We start from the raw sequence: 20952 nt of genomic DNA on the forward strand, positions 1-20952 counted from the left end.
CACTAAAGACGATAACATCTGAGGATATAGCAGGCGCCCTACTCACGTTCTTCTCAAGAACCGGGTTCCCGGACACCATACTGTCAGATCGGGGCACACAATTTACCTCCGACTTAACGAGACAACTCACGAGTGTGCTGGGGATTAAGCAAGCATTCACGACGCCCTATCACCCTCAAAGCAATGGCGTGTGTGAACGACTAAACGGCACCATTAAATCGTTACTAGACAAAGTCTCTAAAGACAACCCAGAAAACTGGGATACCATGCTACCATGTATCCTATTCGCCTACCGAGAAATACCTCATTCTTCTACTGGATTTTCTCCATTCGAACTCGTCTACGGCGCCAACCCCAAAGGCCCCATGGATATACTTAGGACACTTCTCTACAAACAGAACATAGAACAAGAAACCAGAACAACATATGAAGCCATTGTCAATCTTAGAGAAAATATAATCAATGCATGCCAGGAAGCAAAGCTCGCGCTACAAGAAAAGGGAGAAATAGCAAGACACAGGGTGAACAGGAATAGAAAGCTACGCCAGTTCACAGTAGGGGAACAGGTGAGAATACTGTTACCTTCTAAGCACAACAAATTACAGCTTGCATGGCAGGGCCCATTCACAATCACAGCCAAAATTTCAAATGTGGACTATCAAGTCGAAATAAAAGGGAAGAAAAAAACGTTTCACACAAATATATTGAGCCCTTACACCTTAAGACCAGAAGAGCTTGAAATTAAACAAACGGCAACAATAAACTGCGCAGAGTTACACGAAGATGACACAGACTCGATCGGCAAAATATACACATTACCTACTAGCAAGGAAACATGGCAAGATATCAAAATCGGCAGAATGCCGCCAGAAATCGAAAAAGAAATCAAGGAAATATTAGAAAAATTTAAAGAGGTGCTATCCCCACAACCTGGTAAAACAGATACAATCGTCCATGATATTAAGTTGACTTCACTTAGAGCAACCAAAATGCCCGCATACAACATTCCCATACATCACAGAGAAAACGTACAAAACCAAATCCAAGAATTATTACAAGCGGGAATAATAGAACATTCCGACTCCTCATATGCTGCACCTATTGTATTAGTAAAGAAAAAATCCCACGACCTTAGACTGTGTATTGATTACAGACAACTGAACAGCATTACAATACCAGACGCAGAACCAATGCCAAATCCAGAAGACTTATTTGCTAAACTTAAACAGGCTAAATACTTTACAAAGCTTGACTTATCCAGGGGTTATTGGCAGATACCAATAAAAGAAGATGTGAGACACCGAACAGCCTTTATAACACCATTTGGCTTGTTCCAGTGGAAGTACATGAGTTTCGGGCTAATGAACGCACCGGCTACCTTCAACAGACTCATGCGAAAAATACTACAGGGTCGAGACGATCTCATATCCTACTTGGATGACATATGTCTGTTCCACAATACCTGGCAAGAGCATGTGAGAGGACTGGAAACGCTGCTGGAAATATTAAAGCAGCATGGACTCACTGCTAAACCTAGCAAAATAGAAATAGGAATGGAAGAGATAGAATTTTTAGGTCACTCCATTTCACAAGGTCAACAAAAGCCACTCCAACCTACAGTGAATAAAATACTGAACATAAACGTGCCGACATCAATTAAAGAGGTCCGTAGCTTGATCGGTCTGTGTAACTACTATAGGAAGTTTATACCCAATTTCGCCACCATCATAGAGCCACTAACGAATTTAACAAAAACGGACAAAAAGAATAAGAAACTACTGTGGACAGAAAAATGTGAAACAGCACTAAACAGGGTAAAACAAGCATTCGCATCGGAACCTATTCTCAGATTACCAAATACAGATCAACCCTTTATCCTCTGCACGGATGCCTCTTCGGTCGGTATAGGTGCATGTCTGTTACAAGAATTTAACAATGAACTCCACCCAGTTCAATACATTAGCCGAAAATTGTCGTCAGCTGAGAAAAACTACGCAGTCATTGAGAAAGAATGTCTGGCCATAGTCTGGGCCATAAACAAGTTTGCCAGATACCTGGCCGGTGCACACTTCACTTTACAGACCGACCACGCGCCCCTACAAGCACTAAAAACAAAGAAGCTGTCAAACGCAAGACTGGTACGCTGGGCACTGAGCTTACAAGATTATCAATTTGACATTGTTCCTGTCCCCGGCACACAAAACGTGTTGGCCGACACGCTGTCACGCAACTAGAACATAGGTCATACAACTCTGGTCATCAAGAATGTTAGGAATCTAAGTCGCCGAGAAATCGGCGTGAAGTAAAAGTCAGAACTGAAGCCAAAGAAGTCATTTAAAGTCAATCGAGGTCAGTCAGCGATGTTTATGAAGTCAGTGATGTCGTTGGAACCTTTGAAGTCATATTGAAGTTGTTGAAGTCAAAGTGAAGACGTTTAAGTCGTCGAAGTTTAAGTCAGTCAGTGAAGTCTTTTAAGTTGAATTGAAGTGAAGTCGTCGAGGTCAAGTTAGTCTTCAAAGTGAAGTTAGTCGTCAAGTTGAAGTAATTGAAGTCGTCAGAGGAAATCAGTCGTTAAATTGAAGTCAGTCACGTTACTGAAGTCAAAGTGAAATAAGTGAAATTACTGAAGTCAGTTAAAGTGAAATAAGTCAGGTTACTGAAGTCATAAGTGAAGTCAGTCATTAAGTCAAGCCAGCCAGTTTTTGTCAGAAGTCAGATAGTGAGAGCTGCTCCACTATATGATTACGTGTTCAAATGTTATTTGAAACGGCACGATTATTTATATACACTTACATGTCTATTCTTTTTTGTGAAGCTATTTCTAAGCTCTAGTAGTGTTTACGTCTATTGAGTTTATTAGGCTTTACAGATTGTTGTTAGATTAGAGTGTACTGATTTTTTATTTGGTTTGTTTGTAATGTTATTTTTGTATGCTGTATGTACCGCCAGACAAGTGTTCAGCACGTTTAAATTTGGGATTGAGGTTTTTTTAATGGAAGGTACCTCTGTCTGAATACTTGTCTGCGCGGGCACTAAGATGGTCACGTAAAACCATTGCTCATGGTCTCGTAATACAATTTCAGACCCACTACGCTTATTCAGAATGAGACGAGATGAAGCAGACACTTCAAAGAATGCCGCCACCTGAAGCCCTGATTACGTTGAATTACCTGGACAGCGAACAGCCTTGCTTAACAGAGAATTGCCCTGGTCAAGACAACGGACGCATCGCCACCGCTTCGCCCCAACCTGTGGTTGAATAACAGACCGCCAGCTACGTACACCTACGTCGGCACATACAAAGGGTAGACGACCCATCGTCCAAGTTCCCAGCGTCGGAATGTTGCGTCATTGTTCGCCACCGCATCGGACAGCTCCAGTTCATCATATAACCACTCTACGTGGACGTCTCAACCAGCGTTGAGATGAGATTGTTGCGTCATCACATTGACCAACGAAAGTTACGCCTACACCCGCCTCACGGGAATTTACGTCGACCAACGCCACAACCCACCCACCACAGAGGAACGCCAGCGATTACATAACACTTACACAAACACACTGCTCGCTGAGCCCGTTCAACCAGTTACACATTACCACTAAGATTGGCTCAAGGCCAGTACAGGACAACCTAGCCAGAACTGAGTTACATATGATTAGATTCACACATACTATAACATAGACATACATTATCAAGCAGAGACACCACAGATGTCAGGATACTTACACAAGATCTAGAACAATGACATTTTCTTTTTTTCAGGAACACAAGATTTTATGTATTTGTAAACTGTGCTGTCCCATTTTGTTTTGATTTTTATGATTGATGTTAGGGATAGAATAGAGTAGTAAGATAGATAGTTGTTGATGTATTAGATTAGTAGCAGACGCTGAAAAATATAATTTGTCAGCTACAGAAAGGGAGGGAGATATGTGATGACGCAAGATTACGTCAGACATGTTTAGCAGATATAGGTTAGCAGAAACAGACTATAGACCATAGTTGGTTGGTCAGATAGAGGCCAATGGGCGCACAGGGCTGACCGGTCACATGGGACGGTCAGCTGACCACTGAGGCGTGGGTCAGTAGAGCGATGGGCCAGAAGGGTTAGGTAGCGGTCAGAGACGGCCGAGGAATGTAGACAGTTAGGAGTTCATGATTAGCTAGCGAGGTAGAAGGTGTGAGATTGTAGAATGTAGAGAACAGTTAGTGTTAGGATTGGTCGTGGGAGTTAGTAGTATAGTGAACAGTCAGTAGTAGAAGTAAATAGTACAGTGTAGATCAGTTAGGTAGAAACTTGAACATATATATCATTTTAATAAAGAACAATTATAGTTGAACTTGAACTGCGTGTTGTTGGATTCATTCGTTACCGCCTTCATAAAAATCCCCACCCTCACACTGACCTACAGGTTATCATCATACCAGACTTATAGAGTGGGTCAGAATTTGGGTTAAAGATTTGCCCCAATCACAAATGAACAAATTATGAAGTAAATAAAATGTCATTGTTTAGACTGCTTTAGATCAAAATGTATGCCTTCCTAGTTTTGTTGTATGTCATCTAAAAACTTATGAGAAAACAGTTAAATGTGTATATTTTAGTAATAAATATTTTTTTTTTACTCAGAAAAGAAATGGATAATTGGGATCCTATAAAAGAATCTTTTGAAGATATTTCCTTCAACAGCTACAATCAAGGGGTAGGAAAAGATTTGGCTGAGTAAGATTTTTTTTCTTATGTAAAAAAACTAGACCACAAAGTAAATCAGCAGGAAAGTGCATATATACACCCCACTCTCTACTTTTTGTCACCCCACAGCTCCAATCCTTTGGGCACTCCTCTCCCACCAACTCCATTACTGACACCTTAGACCTCACCTACTATACTCCCCAGCCAAGTCCTACTTTTTTTTTTCTACTCAACAGATAAACTACAACACACCAGTACATCACACACACATTACAATACGGATCTATTTCATTCAATTAGCTTGCTTCTTATGTAATTATTGGGAAAGCATGTTTAAAGAAGCAGCAATAACAGTCACTTTTGACCCCCCCCCCACTTACTATATTCCACTGCAGACCCATACTAGTCCACCATTTGACCAAAAGCCACTCTCCAAGCACCCACCAGGCCACCTTCTCACAATGTGATACAAAACAGGAGCACAGCCTAACACACAATATGTAATACAATCCTACCTGTCCAAAATGATACATAACACTATTCCTATTACTGATTCAAAATATTAACTTTTGTTTTTTAAATAAGTCTTGAATTCATTGGGATGGTTCTTTTTTCACTAAGACACAATTGTGGAATTTAGGCACACCTAAATGACTGTCAATTGGGAGAGTTAAAAGGCTTGAGTTTCGCAAGACATGCTAACAGTGATTTTCTTAAAATGTTTTCTTTTCTAATAACAGAAGTTAGTAGTTTATATCCAACCACCATAGTCATTGACTGTCTCTGTGTTTCAGGTCAGGCTATAAAAAGCGAATACAATTATATGTGACAAATATCCCACCTACATTAGGAAAGGTAATCATTTGGAAAGATACACGTGTTAATTATATATGTTGGCCTGTATTCCTTAAAGTAAAAAATTATAAAAGACTTGAATGAAAAATAAGCATTTACTTTTATATAGTACATGCTAGTTTGAGTTGCTGTAGCAAACTTAAATAGGTTTTAAAGTAATGTTTAGGCATATACTTAGCACAGTTAAATAAAGTCCAGTTTAATATGTTTTTGTATACCATTCAAGTAGTTACAATTTGTTTAACAGGAAGGTTTTGCAAACCTTTTTTCTGAGTATGGAAAAGTTCTGGATGCTGTTGTGTTCTCTTCACAAACTCATAAAGGGCAATATGGGTACCATTTTTTTTTTTTACTAAAATAAGCCAGTTTAATTATTTTTAAAGTAATTGTACCTTTGTGTTTCAAGTCGATTTTGTATGCTTAGATCTGGTTTTGCAGCTTTGTAACAATGGAGAAGACAGAAGAAGCAGCATTGGCAATAGAAAAATTAAATAAGCGTATTCTTGAAAGGACTTATACATTGAATGTCTCTATTGCACTGACCAAGGATGAAAAGGAGAAAAGAAAAAAATTGGTAAGATTTTTCTTAACTTTGTTCTAAAAACCATAGCCATTTAAAATCATCCTCTTTTTAAAAGTTTTTAAGGTCCTAAGATTTTAAAGTTAGCAGTTTTGTTACAATTCACATAGCTTATATAATAAATAACTAGCTTTGATAAGTTTAAATTCTTTAATCTTTAAGGACAAGCTAATAACATTTATATTGTCACTCTCAGAGATACAATAACTGAAATATTGCTGTAGGAGATAATTAAAAATAGCAATGTTACATAAAGGTGGCTAACTAGATCGTATTTAATATTTATATCATTTATTATGTAGCGATCTGAAATGGATTACAAGTCCAGCAGTAAAGAAAAAGATGATGTATCATCTGTGCGAAGTTATTCATCTAGGGTAAATTTTTTTTCTTTTTGAGTTTTATCTTTACCTTTATAGTGCAAAATCTTACAATTTGTTTCATTACCTCTATTGCAACACTTTGCATAAAACACTCATATGTGTTTTAGCATGATAAAATTTTTTATTTATTCTTTTCAGACCACAGGATCTTCCTCTGCTAGAGATTCACTTTCAAGGTACACATGTTAAAAAGAAAGAAAACAGCATTTGTATATGTGTTTTAACATCTCAGTAACACTTTTCTATCTACAAGAAATGCTATCAGTTTTGAAGGATGTTTATTTATTAAATCAAACCTTAGATGCCAATTCTGTCTTATTCCAACTACTCTATAAAATCTGCTGCTGTGTAATTTATTAGACTCGTTAAGCTAAATGGGTTTTTTTTCTGTATGTGGCTTTAAACTTTACTTAGTATATATCTTACGTTTTACCATAACTTTAATTCATATTAATTATATAAACATATTTAATACTTGCTTTTTATTTTTTGACAGGAATTTTTCAGGACAAACATCAGGTTTGTTTATGACATTGCTATTTAACATGTTTAATTAAGTAATTAGAAGGGAGCAGGTTTTTTTTAAATGTGGGGCTTTTTATTTTTGTAAACATCCTACAAATTTACTTGTTAACTTGAGTTCTTGTCCAAAAAAATTTCCATTTTTACTTTCTCGTATATACGTAGTATAGAGAAAGTATTGTAATCGTGCAAAAAAAAAAAATCGAGATTTTTACAAATCTCGACGTTTTACACCTCACTGATACGGAAAAACATAATTTTGCAATCTTGTCCGTATGTCTGTGTGTGTGTGTGTCTGTGTGTGTGTCTGTCCGTGTGTAAACACGATAACTTGAGTACCGTTACAGCTAGGTTGATGAAATTTCATATATAAGTATTTTATCAAAATCGTAGATCCGTATCAACTTTTGAGCGATTTCCGATAACCGGAAGTGGTACTTTTCCTACTTTGAATTTTTTAAAAGCCTATAACTTGAGTACTATTTCAGATAGATAAATGAAATTTCACATGTAAGTAAAAGATCTAATTCTCTACCTTCTGTTAAATTTTGAGTAATTTCCGTTGACTGGAAGTAGTAATTTACGCTACTTCCGATTTCTCAAAAAACTAATGTAAATTTTAAAAGTACTAATAATATTGCGCACTATTATGCGCTTTTTTTATTTGCGTTCACTTGGTGTGCAATTAATTTGTCTACGAGAGATTTTATTCTATTTTTAAAACTTTAAGTATTTAAAATGGATTAAAAATCATGTCTATAGCCCGAGTTTCCATCCCCTGTTATTTTATATAAGAATATTCGAGAAAGTTTAGGGGAGATCACTCCCGGTTTATTTTTCATTGTCTAGTCACATCCATGCATTATATACAGAAGGGAAGGACAATGTTACTTGTTAACTGTTAAATCATTGACCTCTTGTTTTATCAAGATGAAAATTCCATTATAGACAGAAGTGAAAGACAATCCCTATCAAAGACTGCTTTAGAAGATGAGAGAAAAAGTATCAACCCTGTAGGCAGTATAGGGCGTGGTCAGTTAGGAGCATTGATAAACAAAGAATCAATTCTGTTTCAAAAAGACAGAGGTTCTCAGAATGTTGGCAGAGGGAGAGGAGGTAACTCATTATTCATATCAATAACTAACCTCAATAGATACCAGAGCTAAGTTTAATACATACCAGAAGAAACTTCAATACATACCAGAATAAACTTCAATACATACCATAACAAACTTCAATACATACCAGAACAAACTTCAATACATACCAGAACAAACTTCAATACATACCAGAACAAACTTCAATACATACCAGAACAAACTTCAATACATACCAGAACAAACTTCAATACATACCACAACTAACCTCAACACTTCCACCATTAGCATAATTTTTCACCAAAATCACCAAAAATTAAATCTTGTTCTGCATGCATCAAAATTTTTTTACTATCTTAAAAATATGTAAACAATGTTGAGTTTAAATTGCATTTAATCTATTTATTGGATGTACATACTGTGTAAATATTTGTTCTCTATTTTGTGATTAGGGGGGGGGGTGTTAAAATGGATCGCTTTAAGTTTAGAGTTGTTATAGGTTAAGTAGCTGTGCTTGTGGTCCGCTTTGATGGTCAAAATTTCTATTATATTATGTATGACATCTCCTAAGTCTTCACCAGGGGAATGGCATGTATGATCTATATCTCTTCATCAGAGCTGAATAAAAAATAATAACTTTTTTTACACATAAAGTAAAAACAGCTATATTTCTAATGTATAGATTATAATCATACTTTGATTTGATGGTTTATTTTAATTTTAATATGGTTAGCTTCTGAATCACTTGATAATGCTGTACAATTGTCCATGTTTTAGTTCTTTATGACTTAACAAGGCTGCAAGTTTAAAAGGCTGCAAGTTTTTTTTTTTTTTTCTTTAGCTCCTTTTGGTCATCAGGATGAAGTAGGTCAAACACCTACTGGACTAACTAGCCTCATTGGTTTGTCAGGAAATGTCCACAATACCGGGCATAAGGATGGAACTAGTATCATGAAATCCTTTCTGGCTCCAGGTAAGTTTAAACTGTAAATAATCACTTACTTTATTTGTTTAGTTTTTGAGTAAGATGCTTTAAAATGTTTCTATTGATTGTATACTTCCAGGAGCAAAAATCAATGAAGTTCCCAATGAAAAATTGTGCTTGTATTGCCACAAAGAAGGTAATTTTTTACATTTTAAAATACTCTTTTACATTGTTTACACAATATTACCCCAGGTACACATTGTTTTTGGTTACAGGATGTTAGTATATGCCATAACCAAATTTAAATACACTATTTAAATCAAGACAAAAAGATGTCAAGAACATCAGCATTCATTCTTCTTGTCATATTTCCATACCTGTAAATACAGTATTTCTCTTATGAAACAAGTGCAAGAAGGCAAACAATGCCGCCTTAAGTTGTCAGGTTTAGTTTTTATTTTCCAATCTATCTTGTCAATGCTAAAGTTAAAAACTTAATCTACATTGTGTGATTTACTGTTTTTGTAAATTTTCCTGTCCCATTCAACTCTTTTAGTGGTTTTACACTATGTGAATCTTTGTCTTCGCTGCAAGTTATTCTATTGTTCTATTTTGTTGTAGGTTGTGTGAATTTTTGTTCTCACTGCAAGTTATAATTTTGATCTATATTGTAGGTTGTGTGAATCTTTGTTCTCACTGCAAGTTATAATTTTGATCTATATTGTAGGTTGTGTGAATCTTTGTTCTCACTGCAAGTTATAATTTTGATCTATATTGTAGGTTGTGTGAATCTTTGTTCTCACTGCAAGTTATAATTTTGATCTATATTGTAGGTTGTGTGAATCTTTGTTCTCACTGCAAGTTATAATTTTGATCTATATTGTAGGTTGTGTGAATCTTTGTTCTCGCTGCAAGTTATACTACTGTTCTCCTGACTGTCAGAAAAAAGACTGGCCAAAACATAAAAGTATATGTGCTATTGTGGGGTAAGTTAACCTTACTTCTCATTCAAGAGTATGCAATATTTTAATGAAATAATAGATATCTGTAAGTTAACGTATTATTACCTCTGGGTTCAGGGAAGCAAGGAGTGAAGCGAGAGATACAACCATGCCTCAGAAACATGACAAGGGAGACTTTCCTGAGACAGATGTTGATGCTGGTCAGTCAAACATGCTGAGGACAAAGGGCAACAAAAGTAACAGAACTTATGAAAGTGATTCTGAATTTGGGAGCAGAAAAAAATCTGGCAGGTTTAAAACATTTAAGAAAGACAGAGAGTCATCAGCAAAAAGTTTCCATAAACAAAATAGAAATTCTGCTCCACAAGCCGAAGAAGATAAATTTCCATACAACTGCGTCACTCTAAATAAGGGCGATGAGGGACAGGTAAGTTAAAAACTTAGCCTATCATACATACAGAAAAAAATATGTGTGTGTTTATACGCAGTTTATTTTTTACAAATTCACTGACTCAATTTCTATATAAAAAGATTATCTAGAATATTTTTTTAAAATGCAGTAGACACCTATCCCAATTAATTTCTATAAGTTTTCTAGGGCAACTAATGCAAATGTGTTAAAGTTTTTTTGTCTTTAGTGTAAATAAATCTCTATACAACTATAAACTATACAATATGACATTTAACGCTTCTAAATTTCCTTTATTCTTCAGGGGTTTGTAACCTATTATGAAACACCTAACAAATTTTGGATCATTCTGCAAGCTTATTTGGTTGAACAAGAGGAGCATACAAATCTTATGGCTAGTGTAAGTGCTGTCTATTTGTGTTCACACTGATCAGCATAAAAATATTACAGCATGTGGATAAGGATTTAAAAAATGGAAGATACATAAGGGCATGAAGAAAAGGAAAACTTTATCCCAGCATGGGTTGTTAGACCCAGGCTCAGCTCATTTATTACATTCTTCTGACCTTACTTCCCTATCAAACTAAATGTCTCTTACTACTACACTTATTCCAATCAAGCCATACTTGCATATATTTACAGTTTAACAAAAAAGATGGACCCTAAAATAAAACATGTATTCTATTATCTACTTCAACATGTAGGCTTACTCAGCAAGTTCTACTAATTAGACTAATTAAAGCTACACATCTTCACATGACAACACTTTTCATGTACTTCCCACTTCTACCCTCTCTAGCATCCCCCCCTCTTGATGTTATGTAACCATTCATGTGTGAAACTTTCCACCCTTTGCTTGAGCTGTCTTTATTTGAGACAATTGATCTTTAGAAATGAGAGGATAACAGAAATGGTATTCCCATACTTTCCTCAGTGGGGTCAGAAGCTGTACTCACCTTATCTTTGTTTAAAACCTCACTGGTTCTTTCTATTTTAGACATTGCAAGCTGCATGTAATGCTCCAGTGCAACCAAAAATAGGGGATTTATATGGCACACTGCATTTGGGGGAATGGAAAAGAGTTAAAGTTGAATCTATGAAGGGTCAAGAAGTAGTAGCCTTTTATATTGACTACGGCTATAGTGACACTGTTAAGATAGAAAACTTGAGGCTGCTGACACCAGACACCTTAGCACTACCAGCACAGGTAGGTGGAAATGTTCTTTCTCTCATTATTGAGATGCCCCAAACTGTTTGTAATTCCTTACATGGTTGTTTGGGTCAAACTTTTCCTAATTAATTTATTAATGTTAAACTTATGACTGTTCTACACTAATGTTAAACTTATGGCTGTTGTACACTAATGAAGTGTTAAACTTATGACTGTTAACACTAATGAAATGTTAAACTTATGGCTGTTCTACACTAATGTTAAACTTATGGCTTTTGTACACTAATGAAATGTTAAACTTATGGCTGTTCTACACTGATGTTAAACTTGAATTTTTCAGGCAGTTTGTTGTTCTGTACACAAGTTTACATCTAACATCGTCAATGACAAGGCTTGTCTGGCAATCAAGCAATGGTTTGGTAAACCAATGACAAAATGTCTCAAATTTAAAGTCATGGCAGTAGAAAATTCTGTGTATGAAATGCAACTTTTTATTGATAAAGGTAATTTCATTCCCCTAAAGTGACATACTTTTTTGTTCGTTTTTTATTACAAAATGTTAAATGTTCACGTTTTTTAAAACTGAAAATTGTGTTTTTTAGAATCTGTTACAGACATGCTTGCATCAAAGGGGCTAAGTCATTGTTTAACAGAGCAGCAGAAGAAGCCTGCTAACAGTTTCAGCAGTTTTAAATCAAAAGTAGCTGAAGGTTCACAGAGGTAAGTTTTAAGAACAGATAGAAATTTGTCTTATTTTAATCCATCTAGCTTTGAGCAACTGACCTAAATTATTGAACATTTGTTTTAACACATTCATGCATTCTTTTAGACTGATGGTCACCAGTCTGAAAGATGGAAGAAATGATCTAAAGAGGGGCGATGAGATCCAAGTTCTCTTCACTGATATTACGTCTGTGGATCAGTTTGCTGCTTTAAATAAGGATTCTCACATCCACATCCCACTCATCACAGAGCTAATGCAACAAGAGGAGACCAGAAGCAAGGTAGCATACAGGTAACATACATTTGTGACATATGTAGCCGCTATTTTCTTAAATCTCTTCTCTGGTGGACACTCCAACAATAGATAATGCTGGCCACCCTGACAATGTAATGCTGGCCACCCTGACAATGTAATGCTAAAGATAATGCTGGCCACCCTGACAATGTAATGCTGGCCACCCTGACAATGTAATGCTGGCCACCCTGACAATGTAATGCTGGCCACCCTGACAATGTAATGCTGGCCACCCTGACAATGTAATGCTGGCCACCCTGACAATGTAATGCTGGCCACCCTGACAATGTATTGCTGGCCACCCTGACAATGTAATGCTGGCCACCCTGACAATGTAATGCTGGCCACCCTGACAATGTAATGCTAAAGATAATGCTGGCCACCCTGACAATGTAATGCTGGCCACCCTGACAATGTAATGCTAAAGATAATGCTGGCCACCCTGACAATGTAATGCTAAAGATAATGCTGGCCACCCTGACAATGTAATGCTAAAGATAATGCTGGCCACCCTGACAATGTAATGCTAAAGATAATGCTGGCCACCCTGACAATGTAATGCTGGCCACCCTGACAATGTAATGCTGGCCACCCTGACAATGTAATGCTAAAGATAATGCTGGCCACCCTGACAATGTAATGCTGGCCACCCTGACAATGTAATGCTGGCCACCCTGACAATGTAATGCTGGCCACCCTGACAATGTAATGCTGGCCACCCTGACAATGTAATGCTAAAGATAATGCTGGCCACCCTGACAATGTAATGCTGGCCACCCTGACAATGTAATGCTAAAGATAATGCTGGCCACCCTGACAATGTAATGCTAAAGATAATGCTGGCCACCCTGACAATGTAATGCTGGCCACCCTGACAATGTAATGCTGGCCACCCTGACAATGTAATGCTGGCCACCCTGACAATGTAATGCTGGCCACCCTGACAATGTAATGCTGGCCACCCTGACAATGTAATGTTGGCCACCCTGACAATGTAATGCTGGCCACCCTGACAATGTAATGCTGGCCACCCTGACAATGTAATGCTGGCCACCCTGACAATGTAATGCTGGCCACCCTGACAATGTAATGCTGGCCACCCTGACAATGTAATGCTGGCCACCCTGACAATGTAATGCTGGCCACCCTGACAATGTAATGCTAAAGATAATGCTGGCCACCCTGACAATGTAATGCTAAAGATAATGCTGGCCACCCTGACAATGTAATGCTAAAGATAATGCTGGCCACCCTGACAATGTGATGCTGGCCACCTTGACAATATAATGCTAGGGATCCATCTTGTGTGCAGGCCAGTTGCAGGAGAGCTTGTGATAGCCAAGTTTTCTGGAGACCAGTGCTGGTACAGATGTCAAGTGCTGCATGTTGATGAAGAAAATTGTGCCTTGTACTTCATTGACTTTGGCAATTCTGAAATTCAAAGTTTGGACAACATCCGACAAGCCACCAGTGAAAAGGTTTTGGAGATTCCTGTCCTAGCTTTGAAATGTGCACTGTATGGTGTGAAAGTACCAGACAATATATCAGCTGATTGTGTTGATAAGGTAAGAATGGTTACACTGTGGTTTCATTTTGTAAAGTAAGAATCTGAACCTTAAGTACATGAACTTTAAGATTTGTATTGTGTTTTCTGCTAATCATAACATGTTGGATTAATTTTATCACTGAAGAACTATTTAACGCTTGAATGTTGATTACTAAGGAATGAAAATAGGATTAAATTTTGTATTCCAAAATGTGTGGCACCATAAAGCTTTTAATATTCCTCTGGTGTCTTTCTTTATGTACTTAAAAAGATTTATGAATCCTGAGCATCTAAGTGAAAATTAATTCATTACTTTAACTTTGTTCAAGGGGCTAATTGTAATATGTTTTAATTTCTAGGAATTTAAGTCGATCCTGAATGACTTCCAGAAGGAAGAATGTACAAGCACTCTACTAGTTAAAGAGAATGCAGCAAAACTAATGGTAGATGTTCTGTCAAAAACCAGGAAGTCTTTATCTGATGAGCTTAATAAAAGACTTGTAGAACTGAGTGCTGAAAAATTGCAACAATTAAAAAAACGAAACAACAATCGAGGCAGCTCTAGGTTGTCAGATTCAGTTCCACAAGCTTGCAAGCTAGCACAGTCCAGCCTAAAGACAGAGGTGGCTACAGACATTAAAACAGAGAGTCTCCCACTGGGGCAGAAAATACGTGTCAATGTCTCATTTGTCAATAACTGCAGTGATTTCTATGTGCGACTAGACAGCAATAATGAAAAGTTTAAAAGCATGATGAAGGATTTAAATGAAAGCATATCCTCAGCACCAGCTGTAGCCCGCCCATCTGTTGGGTGTTTTGCTGGCGTCAAGTTCAGTGTTGATCATGTCTGGTACAGAGGACGAGTGGAGAAAATGTACGGGGACGAGTGCCAAGTTCTCTTTATAGACTACGGCAATACTGAGAGAATGCTGGTGTCAAGTCTAAGAGAAATCCCACAAGGACTTGACTCACTGCCTGCACAAGCCATTCACTGTCAACTAGATGGCAAACCTGAAATGTTCACCACACAGGCTCATGATAAGTTTAAAAAGTTTGTAGAGAATGAGATGGTGGACATTCAAGTGCTGAGACAGGACCAGAATGGCTTCTCTGTACAGATGTTTGCACCTGATGGGGCTGACATACTAGCATTACTTGTTGGGGCTTACAAAGTAAGTTAGGTGTAGTCTTATTACTTGTTGGGGCTTACAAAGTAAGTTAGGTGTAGTCTTATTACTTGTTGGGGCTTACAAAGTAAGTTAGGTGTAGTCTTATTACTTGTTGGGGCTTACAAAGTAAGTTAGGTGTAGTCTTATTACTTGTTGGGGCTTACAAAGTAAGTTAGGTGTAGTCTTATTACTTGTTGGGGCTTACAAAGTAAGTTAGGTGTAGTCTTATTACTTGTTGGGGCTTACAAAGTAAGTTAGGTGTAGTCTTATTACTTGTTGGGGCTTACAAAGTAAGTTAGGTGTAGTCTTATTACTTGTTGGGGCTTACAAAGTAAGTTGAGTGTAGTCTTATTACTTGTTGGGGCTTACAAAGTAAGTTGAGTGTAGTCTTATTACTTGTTGGGGCTTTGGACACATACAAAGTTAGTTGAGCATAGTCAGCTAAGTTAAGTTATAGCAATGCATATTGAAGTAAACCTTTCTCAGCGTTTAGTATTATTTAATTTTACAGTTATTTCTGTAATATTAGCTTTTCCCCCCAGGTAATTCCAGAAGAAGCACCCAAGAAGATATCCAATCTAGTTTTAGAAAATAAGGTGCCATTGAAAGTAGAGTGTGTCAATATGATGAGTGCATCCCAGTTTTATGTTCAAGTCTGTGACCATGTGACTTCAATAGCAGAATCTATGATTGGGTTAAATAAACGTTTACAAGACAAGGCAGAAGTGTTGAGGACAGTGAGTGTTGGAGACTTTGTTGCTTCTGGCTTCAGCCAGGACGAGGAGCCTATCTGGTATCGTGTGAGAGTAGACGGTGTTAGAGGTGACAAGTGTTCAGTATTCTTTGTGGATTATGGCAACTCTGAGGAAACATTGAAGTCTTCTCTCAGGAAATTATCTGAGGAAGATTTTATTTTACCTGCCTGCACCATCAAATGTCGCCTTAATGGCTGCACTAGAGCTGATGCAGAAATGGATAAAAAGTTTGCAACTTTAGGACAGAACATGGTACTTTTTATTTTTTTTTGTGTGCTAAAAGTTATTGAGAAAACATAATGGTTTTATACCTAACATGATTAAGATGAACTACTGATTTGATTAAAGTAAACAAATATCTGCTGAAATCTGTTTTTTATAGGAGAAAGTTGAAATGAATTAGTCTGTGTATTTTGAGTGTGTTCTCTAAATAACTGCTACTGATACAACTGTTGACAGATTGACAGCATCCAGGTGGTTAGTCAAACTGCTGATGAATATATTGTTGATGTCTTAGACTGTGATGGTAAATGCATCACAGAAATGTTTTTACCCAAAGCTTTGCCCCAGACAAAGCAAGAGGTGAGTACTTTAGATTAAATGCATTCCTACTGTCCTAGAGCAGTGAGTGAACTCAAGTCATACCATGAACAGCTGTTTGTAATGATTTCTTGTTTGCAGGTAAAAATGGAAAAGACGAGCCCAGTGACCGGTGTAAAAGAGCACTGTATTGACCAGATGACATTACCCAATACAGCTGAGCTTGTCCCAGTCTTTGTCACTCACATTGATTCCTGTTCAAGTATTTATGTCTGTAGGAGAGATCTGAACTTTGAATCTGATCTACTGGAGCTGATGATTGAGTTGAACAAGGTCTCCGGCTCAATGCCGTTAGTGAAAGATCTGAAAGTTGGCATGAAGTGTGCGGCCAGGTTTAGCCAGGACAGCAGCTGGTACAGAGCCCAAGTGCTGGAGATACTCAACTCAGTCACAGCCGTTGTCCAGTTCATTGACTTTGGTAACTGTGAAGAAACTCTGAGAGCAGATCTTCGAGTGCTGGATCCATCCTTCACAAAACTGCCCCAGCAAGCTATCAGGTGCTGCTTGTTTGGCTATGAAACACAACTGGGATCCCACTCACCCCCATCAAGTCCAGAGTTGATGAAAAAGTTAAAAGCAGACCTACTGGAGCAGCAAGTCAATATTAAAATAGTCAAACAAATTGCTGATACATGGGTTGTCAGCATTGAAAATGAACATGGTGAATCCATAAGTGGGGTATATCAGGTACAATTATATTTTGTCTTTTATAAAACTCCAATAACCATTCCATTATTAATAACTTAAGCTATTTGAAATAAATAATCTGAAAAAGTAATTGCTGGTTTATTTCCCTTTGATGTTGTAGCCCCCATCATCTGTGAGTGTACCTGTGCCACTCCTGTCAGACCTCATCACTGAAACACCTTCTGAAAGAGAATTTGATGTCATCTTCTGTCACATTGAAAGTTTCAGTGAATTTTATTGTCAAAGATTGAAACATGAAGGTCAGCTCTAACGGTTACTTAATTCACTTCTTAGTACTTCATTGTGCTTCTTACTTAAAAATTACTTTCTAGGACTACTGTTATTGTTGTGTTCCCTCTAAGCAGCCGTACTTTCATTTTGTTTCTTGAGGATTAAAAATGTTTTTTCAGTTTTTCTACTTAAAGCCATTTGATACATAATAAAACATGCAAGTAGTAAAAAATGATCTTACTTGAGTCTTGTCACCACCCATGATTTTAAACTTCAGAGGTCCTGGAACTGCAGATGTTGGGAGAGAAGATTGCTGAAGATGTAGCTCAACTGGCTGCTGTTGGGGAGCCCATTGTAAATGGTGTTTATGCTAGTGAGTTTTATGGCAGCTGGTACAGGTGTGTTGTCTTGGAGGTGAGTCACAAGATTTTAATCAACCTTTCATTAGCTGCTCTTTACAAGTGTGACAGTATGTTCCCATAGAGTTACAAGATTTTAATCAACCTTTCATTAGCTGCTCTTTACAAGTGTGACAGTATGTTCCCATAGAGTTACAAGATTTTAATCAACCTTTCATTAGCTGCTCTTTACAAGTGTGACAGTATGTTCCCATAGAGTTACAAGTTTTTAATCAACCTTTCATTAGCTGCTCTTTACAAGTGTGACAGTATGTTCCCATAGAGTTACAAGTTTTTAATCAACCTTTCATTAGCTGCTCTTTACAAATGTGACAGTATGTTCCCATAGAGTTACAAGATTTTAATCAACCTTTCATTAGCTGCTCTTTACAAGTGTGACAGTATGTTCCCATAGAGTTACAAGTTTTTAATCAACCTTTCATTAGCTGCTCTTTACAAGTGTGACAGTATGTTCCCATAGAGTTACAAGTTTTTAATCAACCTTTCATTAGCTGCTCTTTACAAGTGTGACAGTATGTTCCCATAGATTTACAAGTTTTTAATCAACCTTTCATTAGCTGCTCTTTACAAATGTGACAGAGTATGGTCTGCATAAAAGTTTGTTTATATTTAAAATTGTTGCTAGTTGTAATAGCCATAAAAAAGTTTCAGCTAAATAGAACAAGAATGTATTTAAATGATTGCATTTGTCAGCTTCACAGCACCAAAGCACTTATCAAATATATTGATTATGGAAATGTGGAACTGAAGGAAATAAGTGAACTACGACCGTTATCCAGTGAGAGATTATCTTTACCTGTAAGACTCATCAAGTGCAAACTTTATGGTTAGTCTAACTTTTTATCAATTCATGTGCAGATTTTTCCAACTTGTTGGTGCTTTCTCATCAAATCACCAATGTACAGGCCTATGTGTAACTTTTGATTTCAAAGGACACATTTATTAAATGGCTAAAAAATGAATCACCTTATACAAATGTCTTATTGTAAAATCTTGCCACTACCAGAAAAAGTGGTGATCTTCATACAAATACGTCTTGTATTTTGCTCCCCAAAGACATATAAAAACATTTATTGAAGTCACTAGTAAGTAAAAAAGTGAATAGCAATAGATTTATTTTTCATTATTTATTTTTAGAATAAAATCAGAATAACTTTTTAGATTCTGCATAAATTGTGAAAATTATGTTAAATGACCTATGCTCATCTTTTTTATTTTACTCAAGTTTCATCTTTTAAAACTATTTTTATTAACTTAACATTTTTGTTGTTTAATAATTTCTTATACATTTCTAGAATCTATCTGCATTCAGTAATTAAAAAAAATGTTGACACATTTATTTGAATGTATTCAAATGCGGAGTCTTCTGGCTTTAGATGCATGTATTGATACCAGTTGAACATGACAGGTTTTACTGCATATTATTGTCATTGTAGGTGTTGAGCCAGTGTATCCCCAGTGGAAGAGTCCAGAAGTTGTAGAATACATTGAAATACTCCGCCAGCGCCATGCACATTTGGTCATAAGAGAAGAGGAAGAAGATATGTATCATGTTTCACTCTTTCTGCTGGAAGGCTCTGAGAAAGTCAATGTGGCTGCAGATCTTGTGGGCATCAAGGTGGCCAAATTTATTGCCCAAGTATGTTTCATTTTTATAAGCTTTTATTTAAACACTTGTCTTTCTTTGGGTTTGTGGCAAATCTTGTTATTCAATTTTGACCCACATCTAATGTAGAGATTTTGTATAAACTTTCCAGATACTTTTGTCTTTGAAGACATAGTAAGAATATCCAATTTTTAATCTAATTAGATATTAATTAATCAATAAAAATGAGTTTAAAGATTATTAACTTCCATAACAAATGGTGAGATAACTAGTGATTATTCAATCTGGGTGATGAAGGGGCAAATAATTGTTTAGAGTTATGAATTGCCAGTTATTAATCTGGGTTTAAAGCAAATATTTTTTATTCTTAAAGTACTTATAAAATTACTGAGTGGTAGAAAATATAACAAAATAGAAACCCTGATGACAACTATTAATAAGCTTTTAAATGCACTGAAAATAAACCAAATTTGATTTCTTTAAAGTCTTGGTCATTATGAAGGTTTTTTTTTTGTTTTATTATCAGTGCTCTGTTTTTTTTTAACTTTTTTTATACCCTTAAGTCTAAGTAGAATTCAATTATTTTTTCAGTTTGATATAGTATATTCTTTTCTACCATTAGACTATCAGTCCGCCCAAAGCCTCCCCAACTCCAAAACAGACTGTGAGCCCTGTAAAAATTGTGAGCCCTCAAAAAGCTGTCACCCCCCAAAAAGTGATGGCACCCCAACAGGCAGTGGCTCCACTACAGATCAGAGGTCCTCAACCAGCTTTATCCCCAAAGCAGCTATTTGAAGAAAAGGATGAAGAGGATGAAGATGAAATCCAACAAAAAATTGAGGAGTTGCAGAGACAACTTGCCTTAGCTAAACTTAAAAAGAAAACAAAAAATTAATCTGATCTGCTTAAAAAAATGAATTATTTATTTCATTCTTGTTTTCTGAGCTAAAAAAAAAAGTCCAGACAAGTTATGGTTAAAATATTTAAGCTTTAAAAAAAACTTAGTTTTTTTAGCCTGTTTGGCATTTGAAACTTTTTCTTTTGTTTATGTTTATGTACAGTTATTTAGCATGTTTGATTTTAAAGCTATCACTATCAGTGTTCATATTTGCATTTTAAAATCATAATAAAAGTTTTTACTTTAAAATTTTTTTTTTTTTTAGTTCAGTGGTTGTGGTACTTGATAGAGGTAGACCAAAGATGTATCTGTAACGACCAGCAGCACACATCTATAAGATACATTCTACTTCTGTTGGTTTTAAATCATTATTTTTCCTACATCCTTGGTATTAAAAAGACTGTCACAAAAAAAAAAAATTACAG

General features: G+C 36.5%; 1 protein-coding gene across 5 annotated transcripts in view; it reads left to right on the plus strand.

Moving 5' to 3' along the window:
* LOC131931955 (tudor domain-containing protein 1) overlaps window positions 1–20737 on the plus strand; it is a 32297-nt gene extending 11560 nt beyond the window's left edge. For 4 of the 5 annotated variants that reach the window (XM_059288829.1, XM_059288821.1, XM_059288813.1 and 1 more), the window contains exons 2-28: window positions 4632–4724; window positions 5489–5549; window positions 5797–5882; window positions 5988–6123; window positions 6432–6506; window positions 6651–6688; window positions 7009–7031; window positions 7983–8150; window positions 8973–9104; window positions 9196–9252; window positions 9943–10042; window positions 10136–10445; window positions 10732–10827; window positions 11425–11634; window positions 11939–12101; window positions 12201–12318; window positions 12428–12613; window positions 13929–14181; window positions 14522–15334; window positions 15874–16338; window positions 16546–16668; window positions 16768–17373; window positions 17495–17633; window positions 17882–18018; window positions 18717–18849; window positions 19460–19662; window positions 20252–20736. In XM_059288829.1, the coding sequence (XP_059144812.1) occupies window positions 4639–4724; window positions 5489–5549; window positions 5797–5882; window positions 5988–6123; window positions 6432–6506; window positions 6651–6688; window positions 7009–7031; window positions 7983–8150; window positions 8973–9104; window positions 9196–9252; window positions 9943–10042; window positions 10136–10445; window positions 10732–10827; window positions 11425–11634; window positions 11939–12101; window positions 12201–12318; window positions 12428–12613; window positions 13929–14181; window positions 14522–15334; window positions 15874–16338; window positions 16546–16668; window positions 16768–17373; window positions 17495–17633; window positions 17882–18018; window positions 18717–18849; window positions 19460–19662; window positions 20252–20524 (5190 nt within the window). In that variant the 5' untranslated portion in view covers window positions 4632–4638 and the 3' untranslated portion in view covers window positions 20525–20736. Of the gene's footprint in view, window positions 1–4631; window positions 4725–5488; window positions 5550–5796; window positions 5883–5987; window positions 6124–6431; window positions 6507–6650; window positions 6689–7008; window positions 7032–7982; window positions 8151–8972; window positions 9105–9195; window positions 9253–9942; window positions 10043–10135; window positions 10446–10731; window positions 10828–11424; window positions 11635–11938; window positions 12102–12200; window positions 12319–12427; window positions 12614–13928; window positions 14182–14521; window positions 15335–15873; window positions 16339–16545; window positions 16669–16767; window positions 17374–17494; window positions 17634–17881; window positions 18019–18716; window positions 18850–19459; window positions 19663–20251 lie in introns of all 5 variants that reach the window. The other variant, XM_059288798.1, reaches the window with a different exon arrangement.
* Window positions 20738–20952: the final 215 nt, after the last annotated feature.

This window comes from Physella acuta, unplaced genomic scaffold (assembly GCF_028476545.2).
Source record: "Physella acuta isolate Inbredline_101_S28 unplaced genomic scaffold, ASM2847654v3 ptg000105l, whole genome shotgun sequence".
Classification (NCBI taxonomy): Eukaryota; Metazoa; Mollusca; class Gastropoda; family Physidae; genus Physella; species Physella acuta.